This window comes from Vombatus ursinus, unplaced genomic scaffold (genome assembly GCF_900497805.2).
Source record: "Vombatus ursinus unplaced genomic scaffold, bare-nosed wombat genome assembly UNPS02012622.1, whole genome shotgun sequence".
NCBI lineage: Eukaryota > Metazoa > Chordata > Mammalia > Diprotodontia > Vombatidae > Vombatus > Vombatus ursinus.
In genome coordinates, this window is record NW_020952400.1 from 645,299 (window position 1) to 662,971 (window position 17,673).

Genomic DNA, 17,673 nt, shown 5'->3' on the forward strand with positions numbered 1-17,673 from the left:
TCCCTGAGACCAGCCCAGAGCGAGCATCCCTGACAGATGTGTGCCCCCTCCCACTCTGGTGCAGCCCTCAGCACAATTCAGCTTTTTCTGAGGTCTACCCTCCCTACCCCTGCGGGTCCTTTGGCCCTCGGGGCCAAATCCTTCCTCCCTAGGACAGCCCTTCTGGGCCTTTCCTGCTTGAAGGCAATTCCTCCCAGTCCGGGCTGCCTCCTTTGGACCCTTCAGCTGACCCAAGTCTGTCTTTGACTCTGGTGCCCAGGTGATCTCTGATGTGGGCAGAGGCCGGAGAGACCAGCACCGCCCTGGTCCTGGAAGCTAGGACCTCCCCAAGGCAGCCCAGGATGCCATGAACTTTTGGGGCTGCTATAGAACACTCAACTGCTGTGGAGCTGGCAGTCCACTCAAACCCCCAGATTGTTTCCAGAACAACTTCAGTCTATCATACCTTCCCATTTTTGTACTTGGGAAATGGATTTTCGATCTCTTTATATTTATCTGTATTGCATTTCATCGTCTTAGATTTAGCCCAGTGTTACAGACATTGAGATTCTTTGGAATGTTGGCTCTATCATCTGGTGAACATCATTCTCCATACCTGGATGGCTCTCCCTCCCCATCTCTGCCTCCTGGGTTCCCTGACTTCCTTCAAGTCCCAACCGAAATTCCCCCTTCTAAAGGAAGCTTTTCCCAATCCCCCTTCATTCAAGCGCCTTTCTCCTGCTATTTCCAGTTTATCTGGTTTCTAGCTTGTTTGTACATAGTTGTTGTATGCTGTCTATGTTGTAGACTGTAAGCTGCGTGAGGGCAGGTGCTGTCTTTTGCCTCTTTGTATCCTCAGTGCTTAGTGCGGTGCCTGGCACAGAGGAGGGGCTTAATAAATGCTTGTTAATGGCCTGAGCTAGCTTTGCGTCATTTGTAAATATGATGATCATGCCATCAATGTCTTCATTTAAGTCACTGATAAAAATGTTTAAACGCTCAGGGCAAGGACAGAGCTCTGGAGCCCTTCCATGGAGACCTCCTTCCAAAAGGATGCTCTGTGATTTTAAAAACCTTTGCTGTGTAGGCACTGATACCCCCCTTACCAGCATGGCCCCATGAGCCCTGCCGGTCCTGGATGATAAGAGTCCATCACTGGGTCATACCTGAAGTCTTTCACAGTGGGTCTGAGCCATCAAAGCGGCTCCTTCAACACAGCATTTCAGGAACTGGGTCAGCTCTGCGCATGATGCAGCATCAGGGGACTCCAGCTGGGTGCCAGGCTGACACGGAAGCCTTGGAGACCTCTGTGGCGTTGCCACCCGAGTCTGCCCAGCAGTCATAGGGGCTAGCCCATGGCCTGCCATACAGTTGACAGGTGGGTGAGATTTGGCCAACATTTGCTAAAATCTCAATATGATGAGGCTGCCATGGTTCCCTGATCTGCCTGACCTGTTCTTGGTCAGTCCACTAGGCTGGTCTGTTGACTTTGCTGCTTCCTTCTTAAGCCATCTCCTGAATAGGATGGTCACAGAATCGCAGAATGGGGGAGCTGGAAGGGCCAGCTCCCAGGAGCCATTAGACCAATTCATCCATAAGAACACGCCTATTGAGAGTTCTCCCAGCCTTTGCTCAAGGACCCCATGGAAGAGGAGCTCTTTGCACTTTGGGAAACCCTCACTGCTGGGGAGCTGTTTCTCCTAGCCAAACGTCACTGGGCCCTTTGCCACTTTCCCTCATTGTTTCGGGGTCTAGCTCTGGGACCATCTAGCACTCGCCTCATGTCTTTTCCAATCTTTCCTGTATTGAGGAAAAGCCTGTATTGAAGAAAGCCATGATGTCCCTCTCCCCTGTGGTTCTTAGACAGAAGCTCTCACCCAGGCTCCTCTGCTCTTGTCCCTGAATTCTCTCATGGGAATAAACATTCTTAACATACTAGGTTATGCTTGACCTCTGGCTTCTCCGGAATAAAAAGAACCCACGAAGAACCATGGTTCGTTCTGTCCTGCACCTCATCCAACCAAGACCGAAAACTATGGAGTTGGAAGACCTGAGTTCAAATCTTGTCCTTTATATTAGGACTTGTGTGGCCTGGGCTGAGTCCCTTCTTTCCTCATATGTCAATGATTCCTGCTCTAGATCTGGGGTCCTGGAACCTCACTGAGCCTCCGTTTCCTCCTTTGTAAAACGAAGGACCGGACTGGATGACCCCAAGGTCCCATCTGATTCTAGACCCAGGGTCCTCCTGGGTTAGGTTTGCATTTCATTTGTGCACTCCATTCACTAATAGAAGCTGGGGTGGGGGTAGGGGTGGGATGGGGGTGGGGGTTGACTCTTGGGTTTGTTTTTGGTTTTTGGATAATGTATCATAGCTGGAGTTGGGAAGACATGAGACCAAATCTTGCCCCAGAACCTTATTAGTTATGTGACTTTGGACAAATCACTTAGCCTCTGTAAGCCTCAGTTTCCTTAACTGTAAAATGGGAAAAATGCTAGCACCTACCTCCAGAGTTTCTGTGAGATATTTGTAAGAGCTTTGCCAACTCTAAAGCATTGTAGACTATTAAGTGCCTACTGTGCGCCAGGTAAGTGCTGGAATGCAAATAAGCAAGAGAGTCCCTGTCCTCAAGGCGCTTACAATCTCATGGAGGAGGCTGAAAGGAGTAGGGAGCGCCTCTAGCAGGACAGATGACAGGGACGATGGGCATGAAAGCGAGCTGAGCCGCTGCCGGTGCATGGGGAGAGGCCTGGGATTTGGAGCCTTCCTCAGAGGGAGACTCCAGTCAGGGGGTGGAGGAGCTGGGGGTCAAAGCGGATGCCGCCTCGTGGGCAATTTGGCTGTCCTGGGCAGGGGCGCAGACCATGCCAAAGCGCCCAGCTGGTGGGAAATCTGAACGCTGGCCCTCCTTTTTATTGAGGCCCGCAGTTCTTTCTTGGAGGCGTCTCTGCTGCTGTTCTCTTTCCTATATTGTCCCTGATCTCAGTGGTCTCTAGCGATCCGCCCTCCACCCCCGCCCTGGGCTTCTTGGATTAAAGCAAATCCACTCCTACTGTCCTCAGGATAGAGGCAGCTGGTGGCATAGTGCTGGGTTCGAAATTGGGAAACCCTGCATTCTAATCCAGACTCAGACAATTCCTAGCTGGGTGATCTGGGCAGGTCACAGACTCTCTCTTCCTTAGTTACTGTGAGGATCAATGAGACCCATTTGTAAAGCACTTTGCCAATCTCCCGGTGCCTTCAGCGCTGAGCCTAGAGGGGTGTGGAGAGGACTGAATGACCCCCTGCCCCGTTCTTGGACCCTAAGCTTCCCTAAACACTGTAGCCTCAGTGCCTTTATCTCTGTTCCACAGCTCTGTGGGGCGCCTCGTGCTTGGCATCCCAGTGCCCCTGAGCCCTGGGAGTCGGAGCCCTCTGGATCAGAGGACAGATAACAGTCAGCTTTCTCCATTGGGAGCGAGCCCCCATCATTCCTTTCACTCAGGATCTTCACTGAGTTTTGGGGCACTCTCCCTCTCTCCCTGTCCCTCAGAGGGGCCTCCTCCTCATCATTTCTCAGAACTTCAGAGCAACTTCAGGTGCTCTTCTGGTCCTTGGTTAACCATCATCACCTCAGTTACTGAGACTTAGCCCTTCAGCGGGACTGGTTCGTGATCCCTGAGTGCAGTGTGGTGCAGTGGGGAGAACACTTGAGTCAGAGTCTGAAAACCTAGGTTGAGTTGGAGTGCTGGCATTTGCTACTTGTGGGGTCCAGTGCAGGTCACCCAGCTGCTCTGTGTCTCTGTTTCCTCACTTATAAAATAAAGGGTTGAACTAACTTCTCTGAGTTGATGGCCCTGTGAGTCTCTGACTTGGGCATCTCTGCATGGGTGATTTTGCACCTGCAGACAGGGAGGACCGCCCCCCCCCCCCACCGTGTCCATTCACTGGAGGCCCTGCCCAGCACTTGCATCACCCTGGCAGTCAGGTCCGACTGATTTGTGACATGGGCTGAATGGCACATTCATGATTCACTCCGGGACCCCAAGGGGAGGGAAGGCTGGCTTTCCGGCTTCTGTTTCTTGTTTACAAAGATGGCCAGTCCAGGTGTGTGTGAGTAAGTCCTTCCACTCTTCCTGAGTGACCCAGTGTCTATTTGACCCCCTTGTTTTGTAGAGAAGGAAACTGAGGCCTTGCCCAAAGGGACAGGTGCAATAAATACCTGAGGCAGCAGAATTTGTACCTAGGTCCTGTGATTCTGCCATGGATGAGTGTGGCCTAGGGCTGGCCACTGAGGGGAGGGATGGTAAATTGAAGTTGGGGGATGGGAGGAGGTGGCTATCTGCAATGCCCCTACAGCCCCGGCCAGCCAAAGAATGTGCTAGGGCACCATGAGTCTAGGTCTATAAATAGATTTATTACGGTATACCAAGAGCTAACCAATAAACATAGCTATGTACAATCCTGTACCAGAGAACCCTGTTCAGAGAGCTCACAGAAATTGCCAGCTTTGCTCCAGTGTGACCGATGAGAAGAGGAAGTGAATTAGACACATCGTCAGTCATCGCCTGCACTCCGTCCTGCCGGGATGCTGGCTGGGCAGCCCTCGGAGGCAGACGCTCAGTCGCGCTGGCGCTGACGGCCGCCCCGCACCCAGTGTAACATGAAGACGCGATGACAGAGGACGGGTGGAGTTTCATTGTGCTTATTACTTTAAAACAAAAAAAGAATAAATAATCTCCCACATCACTGCATAACCAGGATCGGGCGGCAAGGTGCAGCCAGACCCTGCAGATCGGAGGTCGGAGTGGGGGCTAAAATCCTGGGACCCGGAGATTTTGTCCTGTCCGTGTCTCCGTGTCTGACCCATGGTCTAGAAGCCAATGGGTGGTGGGGGCCATGCTCCCCCTGCATACCTCTCCTAATGCCCAGTGGCCATCCAGGGGTGGAAGGGGGGCATTCTGGCCAGCCCATCCCTGGCTGGAGAGGCCCGGCCCAGAGCTGCCTCTTGGGGGTCACACTCTGTTGTCACGGACTAGTTAAAAATGTTAAAAGGCTGTCCCCATCATGAGCTCTTGTGGGAGCCATTCAATATATAGCTATCAATATCAAAAATAATTTCCTGTGCTTTGTAGACAGGTGCTCCCCCTCTGCCCCCTCCTCAGCCTGGTCCCCCCAGCCTCCCCAGGGGCACCCCCACAAGGCACAGCTTCCACAGGCTGCTGGGCTATAAAGGTTCCCAAAAATAAAGATAGGGGTGTGGCCCCCGAGAGCAGCCAGGAATCTCTAATGTGTGTAGAAAAATTAGCGGGATGGCCCTGTTTGCTCGCTTCCTCCCACCCCCTGAGGACGCAGGGATCAGTCTCTCATCCCCACCCCTTCCTCTCCTTTCTGTCCCCCAAAGTAGCCTTTTGCTCTTGCAAAAGTCAGGAATTCATAAGGGAGTGGAGGAAGCAGGCCTGGCTGCCAGCCTTTCCCGCCAATCTGCACGGGGGTGGGGGCCGGGCTGCTCCGTCCCCCTCCCCTGATGCCGCTGCCTCGCCCCCACCCAGAGCCGTGGATGTGGCTCTGCTCCCAAGCGCGTCCAGGGCTGCCGTCGGCCCCCAGAGCCTGGCTCTGCAGCGCCCCGGACCCCAACACCAGGCAGGCGTCTCCACCCAGCTGCTGAGAGCCTGAGATGGTTTGAAAAGCGGAGCTTGGACTCGAAGTGAGTGAGGGCATTGGGCCGGACTGCGCTGGCCCAGCGTGGGCTCACAGGGGAGAGGGAAGGAGGCCGCCTCCCTCCCACCCCACTAGTAAAAAAAGAGGGAGTTTCTATTGCACCTGGGCTGGCTGAAGCCTGGACTCTGGGAAGGGCGCGAATGCCCCCAGGCCCGCACGCGAGCATCCCTAGCATGGAGCACCAGCCGCGCGGCTCCCTGCGGTCGGGTGCGGGCGACTGTTCTACATTCGAGGTAGAGAATGCTCTCGAGTCCAGTGCAGGGGGTTCTGCGGCCGGCCGGCCGTCGAGTCACGCTTCTCGGCATCGCGGTGAACGTCGCGTTGTGTGTGGCCTGCCTCCCCAGCCGTGCCCGCAGCCCCCCACGCGTGTCCTGGGCCCTCATCCACTCTGGATGTACTTCTTGATCACCACGCAGCCGTGCCGGAAGACGGGGCAGGGCATGTGTGGAAGGAGGGTCCATGTGTTGGTGGCCGGCTCGTAGGCCTCCATGTTGCCCAGGGCCGGCCCCTCGCTGCTGACGATGCCACCGGTGGCGTAGATCTTCCCATCCAGCACAACAGCGCTGTGGAGGAGAGGGAACGGGAAGTCAAACCCCGGCATGCAGCGGATGTCCCCACAGCCCCTGGGGCCCCTTCAGTATCCACGGCTGGGGCATCCAGCCCATGCGCCAGGCAAGTCAAGAGAGTGGGAGAGGCCAAAGGGGGAATGGGAGCTAGGTCTTAGGACTCTCGGGGTCATCTGGTCTACGTCCTGCCTTCGACGCACAAGGAAACTGAGGAAGCCCAGAGAAGTGAGAGAGGAGAGGGAGAAGACCCCTACCCATCTCCCCCGCCCCCACCCCCGGCTAGAATGGGGCAGAATCTCTCTCATGAGGTACATGAGCCCCTCTAACTGACAATAGGAGGAAAGTGAGATGCTGGCCAGGCCAGACTCGGCTCACCCACTGTTGCAGAAAGGGTCTGTGTGGACACATGCATGCACGTGCACACACATGTGTGCACACACGCACACGCACATGATGTGTGCATGCACATGTATGTTTGTGCACATGTGTATAAGTGCACTGCACACTTGTGCATGTTAACGCATGTTTATGCAAGGTGTGCATGTGTGTTAGTCTGCACACGTACACAGTGTATTGTGTATGCATGTTCGTGTACATGTGCATGTATTAATGCAGATGTCTGTGCATGCTTGTGCACATATGTAAGTATGTATATTTGTGCACACGTGCATGTTTGTGCACGTGTGTGTGTATGTTCGTGCATGTGTTTGTGCACATGTGTGTGCAGGTGTGTTTATGCATCCTTGTGTGGAGCAGCATGTGTCCCAGCTGCCCTGGGGTATCAGGAGAGAGGCCTGGAGTCAAATTTCTGCCTTTCAGTACAGAAGGTGATCTGGGCTAACCCCTCTGCCCTGTCCCAGCATCTGGCTCACCTGCAGAATTGCCGGGAGTGGTTCATGTTGGGCCCCGCCTTGATATTGCCTTTGTCTGGGTCATAGATGGTGGTGGCCCGGGCGTAGGCACCCCCCAGGATGAAGATGAAGCCATTGAGGGTAACGGCCGGAGCGTATTTGTTATCTGGGTGGGGAGAGAAGAGCAAAGTCATCTGAGGCTGGGAGGGGAAACTCTGGGCCCCCATCTCGGTCCCTCGGCCTCTGCCCCAGGCCCCAGATCATCATAGAGGATCCTCAGTGATTGTCTAGTCCAAACCCCTGACTTTACAGATGAGGAAACTGAGGCCCAGTGGAAGCTCTAGCGCCAGAGGCGACACCAGATTCCAAGCCCCCATCTGCCATGTCAGCTCCTGTGTCGGGGGTGGGGGGGGGGAGCCTCTAATCAGTACATGTCCCAGTTGAAGTGGAGTGTCCTGGAGATAGCCGCCCCTCACTGTCCCCCACAGCCCACATGCCATCTGCCTGTTGCTCACCAATCATTGGGGACTCAATGAAACTCCACGTGTTGGTCTGCGGAATGTAGGACTGCAGCACCCCGGCAGCCCGGCCAGCCTCATTTACCCCTCCAAACACGTAGATCTTGCCGCCGCACACAGTAGCGGCAGCTGAGTGCACAGCCTTGGGGAGAGGGGCCACCGTCTCCCACTGGTTGGTGATAGTGTCATACCTGTGGGCAGAGGACAGGGCCCTGATCACACCCAGGCCACTGGTGGGGATGCTTAGGGAACACTACCCAACAGGTCCTTGTCCTTCCCCCCTGCATAACTGGGGCACTGGTGAGGCCCTGGAGGTCCCTCCAGACTCTCCCCTCAGCCCCCACTCCATTGGGAAGCTCACACACTTTTCCTTCTATGTAGGAAGGTCCCCTCCCCTCCCTCTCCTCACATTTCCCCACCTCTCCTCCCCTTTGCTCCCTCAATGTTCTCCTCTCTGTCACCACCTACAGCCCCCTTTCCCTCAGGTCTCAGTCCTGGATTTCTATCATCCTTTAGAGGTCCAGCTTGAGCTAAGGACAAGAAGGGTCAGCAGGGTCTCCCACCATGACCAAGGATGCTTATCCACATACGTGGACCCTTCCAAAGACTTCTATGTAAAGTGATTTCTATCTAATGTGAATTTGCCTGCAGATGTACAGAAAGGAGGTAGGTTGGGGGCATCTGCCCATGGACGGAGGGGGCTGGCGCATGGTTCATGGACATGTGAGGGCTGGGGACAGAAAAATGAGACAGGAGGAGGAGCACACGGGGCCTGAGGCCAGACACGGAAACAGACAGGCGAGGATGGTGACATGCAGTAGCCAGAAACAGATATATGGCACCAAATGTAGACAGACAGAAGATGGCCTGACATGCAGAGTGGGGCCAAGGTTTCCTCTCTTGCTCCAGAGGTCTCAAGCCAAGCCCCTGATCTGACAGTGGTGGTGCTGTCTCTCTGCCTGTCCTTCTGCCTTTACTTGAAGGGTTTTTGGGGGGTGGGAGACCATGGAGTGCCAGGTCAAGGGGCAGGAGCAGACAGAGCCCAGAACTTGTACAGTAAAGTTAACATAAGTGGGTTTTTTGGAATGCAGATCCCTTTCAGAATTTTTTAATTGAAGTTGAATTTGCCTAATAGAAATTCCCATAAAGTTATTGCATCTTTAAGGACCGAAGAACTTCGGACAGTTCCCATTTCACTGTCTTTCTCTGAGAGTTTAACTGTGGTTCTGTTAACTGTGAATGCTGGAGAGGAGATCCAGAGAAGGGGACTAACAGAACTTAGGTTCTGGGAAGTCATACATTTATTCCTTATGTTGTGAAGAAACATTAAGAGAATTCTCGGGGAATCATTTTCATTGGTATCCTGAAAGGAGGAAATGGTAGGGCTACAATTCCAGAATTGAGGAGCACTTAGCAGTTGTGGTTCTAATTAAAGTATCTTTGGCTGTGATCTTTCTCACAGTAGATAGATTGTAAAAAATTACGTCTTTGTTTTATTCTTGATTACATTGTTAATAAAAAGCATACACAGTAACTTTGATGTTTAAGTTTAGAGATGAGTAGTTTTGAGACATATATGTGTACAAAATATAATGTATATAACATGTATAATGTACATAATGTTTTGTATATATGGAGAGAGACATGAGAAAAACTTAGGGGAAAAGAAATTTCCATTTTGTTAAATGACATTTAGTAAGCTAGAATGATTAATCAAACAATTGAGAGATGCTGAACTTTTAGTAATTGGTAAGGATATATCAGAACATATCCCTTCACTGCCATAAAGCCTGGGATGAACATGAATCATGAAAATGAACCAGTAGCAGGTGGTTAGAGAGGTGAGCAGCCCACACAGACTACATGGAGAGGGCTGGACACGAACATTCCTGCTACAGAGATTTTTTCAAAGCAATATTGGGAGAAAGAGGAGAATGGAGGAAAGGCAGCTGCTGGCGAGGGGAGGTGTCAATGAAAAGGGGGAGCTGCCCAACTTTGCATTTGCTTCTTTTGCTCAGGAGAGGAGACCTTCTTTAGGCTAAAAGGGAAAGAACAGAGAGGGCTAGTGGGGAGGTGGACCTAAGGGGCCACAGATGGAAAAAATAATTCCATCTTTATTTTCACTGACCTCTACATGAAATTCAGCGTTGCCTCCAATTAGGAATATTTAAAATTCTGAGAAGCAGCATAGGCTTCCCCAAACCACCAAAGGGTCCATGCCACAAAAAATTAAGCACCCCTGAGATGCTAAGACAGAAGCCGCTAGCTTGACAGATTCCAGTCAGCCGAGATGGATTTGAAATGAACTGAATGGCTCTGCCCAAATATTAGTCATTAATGACTTCATGTCAGCCTGGGAGGGGGTCTCTAGTGCAGTAACCCAGGAAAAACTCCTGAGGTTAGGCTCAGGCCCTCAGGCAGTGTGTGGAAAGAAACAGGGGAAGCCAGGAACCCTAGAGTCTTGTATTCAGACCTGGGCAGTCATATCCTTCTTCCCAGCTGGAGATATGCCAGGCAGGGCAGGGCAAGGCTAGGCCAGAGAATGAAGGGCAGCTGATGATGTGTTAATGTCCAGGGGAGTCCACAAGCCTTTCTTAAGCACCTGCTATGTGATGGGCACTATCCTGTGCTCAGTCAAAGACTGGTCCCAGCCCCTGCAGAGTTGGAAGGGAGGGATGTGAGAAGGGCAAGGCAGAGCCAGGAAGGTGAGCTGAGCAAGCCGGCCTCTCTGCTCTGTTGGCTTGTTTCCAATCATCGAATGATGCTTAGTATTTGTCACTGAGTGTAAGTTTTCAAAATGAGTAATCAACATTTTAGAAGATTAAAAACAGCCGACAAGAGCTAGGACAGGATGACAGATCCAGTCCGCTTTCCTCCCACACAGAGAATATTCTTTTCTCCATGTGTTTATTATTGGATGACAAATGGCCTTGAAGTCTGGCTTGATCAGAAAGCTGATGCTCCCGCTGGCTGTTCTGTTCAGACTCACAGCCATGTGGGAGGCAAGGGACTGGAGACACGGTGGCGGCTGGTTGCAGCATTATGTCATGGCCGCTGCGCACTGTTGATCATCCTCGGGCTGGTGGGCGAGCACCAAGGCCACCATGAGGCCCCCTCGGTGCTCAGTCTGGCACAGGGCTTCTGAGGCCTTCCTAGGCTCAGACTAGGCTTGGAGGAAGAGCCCATCTCCTCAGGAGCTGAGCCCTTGGTGCAAGAGCAGAGAGAGCCCCTATTCTGGAGCTGAGCTTCATCTGGCCCATAGACAGAAGGCCCCACACCATCACACACTTTCTCTAGTGGTCTCTGAGGAGAAGGAGCACCAGAGCACAGCAGGGCAGGGTGGGAGAGGAGAGAAGACCCCTCTCCCATCCTGCAGGCATATTATGGGCAGCCTCGCACCCAAACTGGGGAGGACAATTGGAACTTGGCGGAGGGTGCCTACAGCCTGGCCTGCTCTTGGTTTGGAATGTAGAGAGATCTAGGATTCAATCCTTTTTCATCTCTCTCTACTGTGACTCTCTCCGCCTTGGACGACCTTGGGTTCAACAGATGTCCCCGGACATGACTTTCTCTTGTATGGTGTGATATGAACAGTGCTAGACATGAAAGCAGAGAACCTAGGCTCAAGTTCTGGATTTTGGGCTCTGTGGGATTTCCCTGGGGCACCCTCTCTTTCCCCACCTGTTGTACTAAAGGATCCTCAGGGATGCTTTCAGCTCTAAACTGATGCTCTTTGGTGGCATAGAACCACAAGTAAGTTTCTCTGCAGAGACAGGATCACTTCTCCCTAAAGCCCATTCTCATAGGGTTGGCAGCCTTGGCAACTCCGTGGTGATGACCCTTCTAGAGGGCAGATCCCTTCTGGTGAGAGCTACCACAGAGGAGGCAGAACCACATAGGACAAGACCACCAGGCTGGGCTGGGGGGCTCTGGGGCCCCTCACCTCCCATCCTGAATCTTCTGTCTCTTCTCTTTTTGCTTCTTTGGAGGGACTCACCACTATGGAGTCATGGGCTCCTCCTCTGCTAGTTGTTTCTGCTATGCAGGTCACCCAGTCTCTAGACTCCTCCAGCTGTTCTGGAATCTGCTGCTGCAATCCCACACTCTCTTGGGAACCCATGGGGTTCTGTGTTTGGTCAGTCAGATTTCCATTGTCTTTCAATATTTATTTAGAGATGAATGAAATCTTGTAGATGTTTTGTTACTCATCTTTGCTTCTGAATTTACTCTTTCTCCCAATGATTTATCTGCTGGTGCTCTAAGTTTTCTTTCTCTTGAAATGTTTGTGGTCTGACTCTTCCCCTGCCTCGGGTAATCTTTGGGCAGACGGGACAGGCCTTAGCTGGGTGCCAGTCCTTAACCCTCAGGCCTGGTACAGCCCCACATCCTGGACTTCTGCTGGCCTCCTGCACAAGCCTGTGTTACCTCCATCCTTTTGTTCTCTGGCTGGACCGAGTCAGTGTCTGCTTCTTTTTGCCACCTTGGGGGAAGGTAGGAAGAATTTCTTCCACCTTGGGGTGCCCTAACCCAGCTACTGTACAAGGCTGAGCATAGCCACCCCAGGCAGAGCATGGCCCTCCTCTCCTATAGCTCTCTCTCTTCTGTACATGACTGGGCAGAATTGAGTTCCACTTCTTGTTGTAGCAAAATATTGTTGGGTAGTAAGGTCGGGGTGGCATGGGCAGCAGCAGGGAGATTCCTGAGCAGGTGTCAAAACACAAGCTGGGGGGTCAGGTGGCTTGAGTGTAGAGGCTAGTGCGGAAGGGTGCTGGGGCACTAGGGGTTAGCATTCTTTACTGTTATGCCACAATGGATCTACCCTCTCCTGGGCAATTTTTCTTTGTTTTGGAGTTAGTAGGGACAAGAGAAAATGGCTAGGCTGCCATCTTGTTGACTGCATGACCTAGAAGCTCCAGATCACTTTTTAAAGTCCACAGGAGAACCTTCACCTGCGAGCCTCCATTTCTTCAACCCTGTCCTCCTTCCCTCACACCTCTTAGGATTAAGTATGACCATGAATTCCAGCCAGGCTGGCCTCCATCAGGCTTCCTGTCTCCTCATGGGAACCCTGAGTCTGGGATCCCCAGAAGGTGTGTTTTCTAAAGGATCCAAAGACCACAAGAGTCTGGGAAGGGCATGAGCCTGAGGTAGCTATTTCTCCAAGCCTAGTGGTTTTCAGTTGGTGGACCTTCTTGCCAGTTCAGTTCATTTCAGTTCAGTTGTTTTTCAGTTGTGTCTGACGCTTTGTGAGATTTTCTTGGCACAGATCCTGGAGTAGTTTGCTATTTCCTTCTGCTCATTTTACAGATGAGAAAACTGAGGCAAACAGGGTTACATGACAATGTCTGAGGCTGGATTTGAACTCCTGAAGATGAATCTTCCTGACTCCAGGCCCAGCACTGTGTGCACTATTGGTACCCCCTAGTGGCCAGGAGCATGATTCAGGTCTTCTCAGTCCCTGCTCTGTAACAGTTTCATTGCAAGCTCCTTATGGCCACAGCACCCTGACAAAAAAAAGTTTTCCTCAGGGTGTGAGGTGGAAGCACCCCCATTTGAGAGACTGAACGGAGGCAGAACTCAAACCCAAGGGTCTTGGTGCCATGCCCTCCCTTTATCTGCTAGTCTGAAGGGGATGGGGCAATGCAGCCAAGTCACATATGGGAAGGAGTGTGATGGATGGGGCTAGGACTGAGCTGAGCAGAACCCTAGGAACAGATGGGGAGAGAGTGCACCCTGATGAACAGGGGAATTCAGGAAGGCTTCCTGTGGGAGGAGACACTCTGGGCTTTGAAGGAGAGGAAGGCGGGTCCTTCAGGGGTGGGTGAAGCAGAGAGAGGCACTGGGGAAGAGCCAGAAGGTTAGTGTGGTGGGCCTGCAGTGTGTGTGTGTGTGTGTGTGTGTGTGTGTGTGTGACAACTACACAGTGGAGGCCTCAGAACACCGGCTGCACATGTTTGTACTTGATTCCAGGGGTGACAGAGAAATATTGAAGACTGTGCAGCAGAGAAGGGTTGTGGCACATGGACTAGAGCAGGGAGAGCAGTGAGGAGGGGCCTCTGAAGGGCCTGTCGGGGCCCCAGGCCAGGCCAGGGGAGGCAGAGCTGCCCTGCCTCGATTTTTGTGAGGGTCCAGCTCTAACTCACTTCTTCCCTGCCTAAATCACTGCTGGCCACTGGATGCCAGCTGTGGTAATAGGCCAAGTGTGGCCAGGCTTCCTTTTGTAGCCACTGGGTGCTGAGCACACTCCTAAGAGGGCCAACTGGGCTGGGCCCCCTCCCCCAGGATGTTCCCTCACCTTTCTACATGGTCCACATTGCCAGCCACACCAAGGCCTCCCAAGGTGTAAATCTTGCCATCATACACCAGGCTGTTGTGCCGGCATCGAGGGACTGTCATCCTGGAGACCAGGTTCCAGTTGTCAAGCAGGGACATGTAACACCAGACATCAGCCAGAGTCACCCCTGACTCCATCCCACCTAGAGTTGGCAGCGGGAGTCAGAGAGAAGCCTGTGGTGAGCATAGGGGTGAGGAGACCAGCCGTCCCTCTGATCTTGCCCCCCACCTCACGCTCTTGGACCAGAAGCTGCTGTCCCTGGATGTCCCTCCCCCCTGCCCCGATCTGTACCCCCAACCTGGGGACATAGACCAGGAGCTGCTGTCCCTGGGTCCCTCAGCCTCAGGGCCTCACCAGAGAGGTAGACGTTGTCCCCAGCACTGACAACACTAAAGAACTCTCGATCGTAGAAGGGTAGCGCTGCCAAGGGGTACCACTTGTTGTTCTGTGGGTTCCAGCAGGTGACAGCAGCCAGTGACCGTTGGCTCATCCCTACCATCTGTCGGCCCCCAACGAGGACGATGACCTCAGCCACACCTACAGGGACACAGCATCCCAGGGAGCCCATCAGGACACTCCCTGTGCTCCAGGACAACGCTCACTCTCCCCAGCCCCCAAAATGCCATCAGAATGTGTATGGGCATGCATGTGCGTGTGTGTGTGTGTGTGTGTGTGTGTGTGCGTGTGTGTGTGTGTGTGTGAAAGAGAGAGATGTAGGGAAGGAACAGAGAGAGAGAAGAGGGGGGAGGGAGGAAAAAAGAGGGGGGAAGGGGAAAGGAGGGAAGAAAGGGAGAAGAGAGGAAAGAGAAAAGGACAGAGGGGGAGGGACAGGGAGAGAGAAAAGAGAGAAGAGGAGAGAGGAGGGAGGGAGGGAGAGAGAGAGAGTGAGAATGAGAGAGAGAGAGAGATCCAGCCAGCCATAGCCTGGTGTGTATAGGTATGAGAGAGCAGTTGGCTGATCTGCCAGCCGGAGCCTGACTGGCCCGGTCCCCAGGGTCCAATCCCCCTGCCCAGCCCACTTCCCAGGCCATACCTGCTGAGAGCCGGGGCCTCGTACGGGGTGTCTGCATCTCTTGGCGGGCATGCGGCAGCATGTGGTAGCGCTTGGCCTCATTGACCAGGTCCCTGCAGGCCTCAGATGACTTGATCAGCTCCTCATTATCCACCACATTGAGCAGGTAGCTGGGGTGGATGAAGGGCAGGCGCACCACGGCCAGCAGCTCTGCAGCATGCTAGGGAGAGAGGCGGCTAGCTAATCCCTGCCCCAGGAAGGCAAAGGGGCCAGGGAGGGAAAAGGGATCACTGTCTTGGAGGGAGGTGGTGTGGGAAAAATTTGTGGCATTGTTTGACCCTTCCCCTGCATGGCTGAGAGACCAGATGATTTGTTTAATGCTTAACTCACAACTTAGGTTATGCTAACCAGACACCTTTCAGTTTCCTCCTTCTACCCACGTGTCTTGTCTAAAAATTGCCCCCATGCCCCACTCGATTAGCTGTTGTTTTCTTGGTCCTCTGAAGCCTAAGAGATGCCTGCCTTCCACAGACTCTGGGGGAAAGTCACCCCTGGATCAGCTCTCCCCTCTGCTAGACGACTTTACAAACTTTCTACATTATTTCAGTTCTGGCTTTTGTTCTCTGCTGCACATGGTGTTATTAGTGGGATCTCCAAGGATCGACCCAAGGGGTCACACTGACTGCAGCTTGAGAGCCAGGTGATTAAAGTGGAATGCAGTCCTTGTTCCTTTGTTTGAATACTATATAATGTCGGGGGCCACGTGACACCTTGATGCAAAGAATTTCTTTGGGTAGGCACCCTTACTGACAAATCAGGAGTCCTCTTGGATTGATCAACCCAGGACTCTGGCAGCAGAGCTCAGTCTGTGTCATTCAGCCGGTAGTCCTCTGGCAGATCTCTCTGTCTCCATCCATCACCTTTGTTTTCTCTTCCTGTATTTCCCTCAACCCTCCTACAACTATTAGAAATAAGCCAGATACCTGTGTCTGTGACTATATACTGGCAGCAGCCACCCAGGCATCCTGGGAGGTATGGGGCTATGACTTATCAATGCTGGGAAAGGAACCCTGGATAGCATACAACCCTGGATAATCCAGACCTGCTCTGGAGTCAACACACTCAGCCCTGTGAGTTCTACAAGCAACCAGATTGAAGACAATGGATGATCACTCATGCACACACTCACGCAGCACATGTCAAGTGCCTGTTGGGCATCAGCAGGTGGTCACTGTGCTTGGAGTTGGGGATACAGACAAAAGTGAAGAAACCCTGTCCCTTCCACTATGTGTGTGTGTTGGCGGGGGGGCGTCGATGAGCCAGTGCACAGAGCAGTCTGCCTGCCATGGAGTGAGGGGGCCTTTGGGTTTGGTTGGGGAACCAGAATGGGATGAGGGCAGCATTCAAGGGATACTATTTCATGAGAACCTTGTCTCTTCTCTTTGGCTGACTTGTCACTGCCTGGTGCTGTGATGCTGGTGAGAGAAGGGAGATAATGCTATAAAGGGAAAGCCCTTAGGCCCTCCCCATCTGAGGCTGACAAGTGGCCAACCCATAAAAATGGTCTTTGATTCCCTACCTCAGTTTGTTTTCTGGTTTTAGAAGGAGACTAAAGACAGCTGTGACCATGTGAGCTCTGCGGGGCCTGGAGAGTGAACCACCAGGTCTAGGAGTGGAGTCAATCCAGCCTGGAGGCCCCAGAAATAAGGGGGAACCCTTTGGGCCCCAGACTATGGGTGACTGAGACGAGGCTCATCCAGCAGCCAGGCTTCGTTTGGCTGGGAATGGAAGTCTGAGCCATGTTCCCCATAGACCCCAGGGGAGAAATAGAGAATGTACTCCCAAAGAACTGGGGGAAATGTGCTTCCTTTCTTGCTACCTTTTCAAAGTAAATATCTTTTTGTAGAAGCTAATTGATATTAATTGGACAAATGGAAGTGGGGTGCTAACTGTGAGGGGGGATACACCAGACTGGGTGCCCAAGACAAAAGCATCAGAGAAAAGACACCCCCAAACCCACCAGAAGCCCAAGAAGAGATGTGTGGGCCCCAGAGTAATTGCTACAACTACATGGGGAGACAACAGATTTATGTGTAAGTATATATATAATAGATAAAGAAATGAATACAATGTTATTTGGGGAGAGGGCATCAGCAGCTGGAGGGATCTGGAAAACCTTCATGGAGGAGGTGGTGCCCAAGGAGAGCTTTGAAGGAAACTCTGAGAGTCAGAAATGAGGAGAGAGGGCATTCCAGTTATGTGAAACAGCCTGTGCAAAGGCCTAGGTGGGAAATGGAATGACAAGAAGGCCAATATGGCCAGACCACAGACAAATGGAAAAGAGTAATGTGTAGGAAGACTGGGAAGGTAGGAAGGGGCCAGGTTTGAAGGATGTTAAATGCTGAAGGCATCTCCAACTGCCTTCTAGACATCTCCAACTGGATATCCAATGGTCATTTTAAAGACAATGTGTCCAAAACAGAACTCATGATCTTTCCCTCAAACCCTCCCCAACTCCCACCTTCTCTATTAACGTAGAGGACAACAGCCCTGCTCCTAGCCCCTCAGACTCCCAACCTAGGAGTCATCGTGAGCTTCTCACTTTCTCACTCCTAGATCCAATATGGTGCCAAGGCCTGTCATTTCACCTCTGCAGCATCTCTGGTCAATTTCACCTCTGCAGCATCTCTTGCTGATTTCACCTCTGCAGCATCT

At 52.5% G+C, this 17,673-nt stretch overlaps 1 protein-coding gene across 1 annotated transcript in view; it reads right to left on the bottom strand.

Annotated features, from left to right (window-relative positions):
* Nucleotides 1-6,038: 6,038 nt before the first annotated feature.
* Nucleotides 6,039-17,673, bottom strand: part of KLHL29 (kelch like family member 29) — a 134,981-nt gene continuing 123,346 nt past the window's right edge. The window contains exons 8-13 of the mRNA XM_027858019.1: nt 14,980-15,178; nt 14,301-14,483; nt 13,908-14,088; nt 7,610-7,803; nt 7,116-7,260; nt 6,039-6,240 (exon numbers count right to left, since the gene is read on the bottom strand). Of these exons, the coding sequence (XP_027713820.1) occupies nt 6,057-6,240; nt 7,116-7,260; nt 7,610-7,803; nt 13,908-14,088; nt 14,301-14,483; nt 14,980-15,178 (1,086 nt within the window). The 3' untranslated portion in view covers nt 6,039-6,056. The remainder of the gene's footprint in view (nt 6,241-7,115; nt 7,261-7,609; nt 7,804-13,907; nt 14,089-14,300; nt 14,484-14,979; nt 15,179-17,673) is intronic.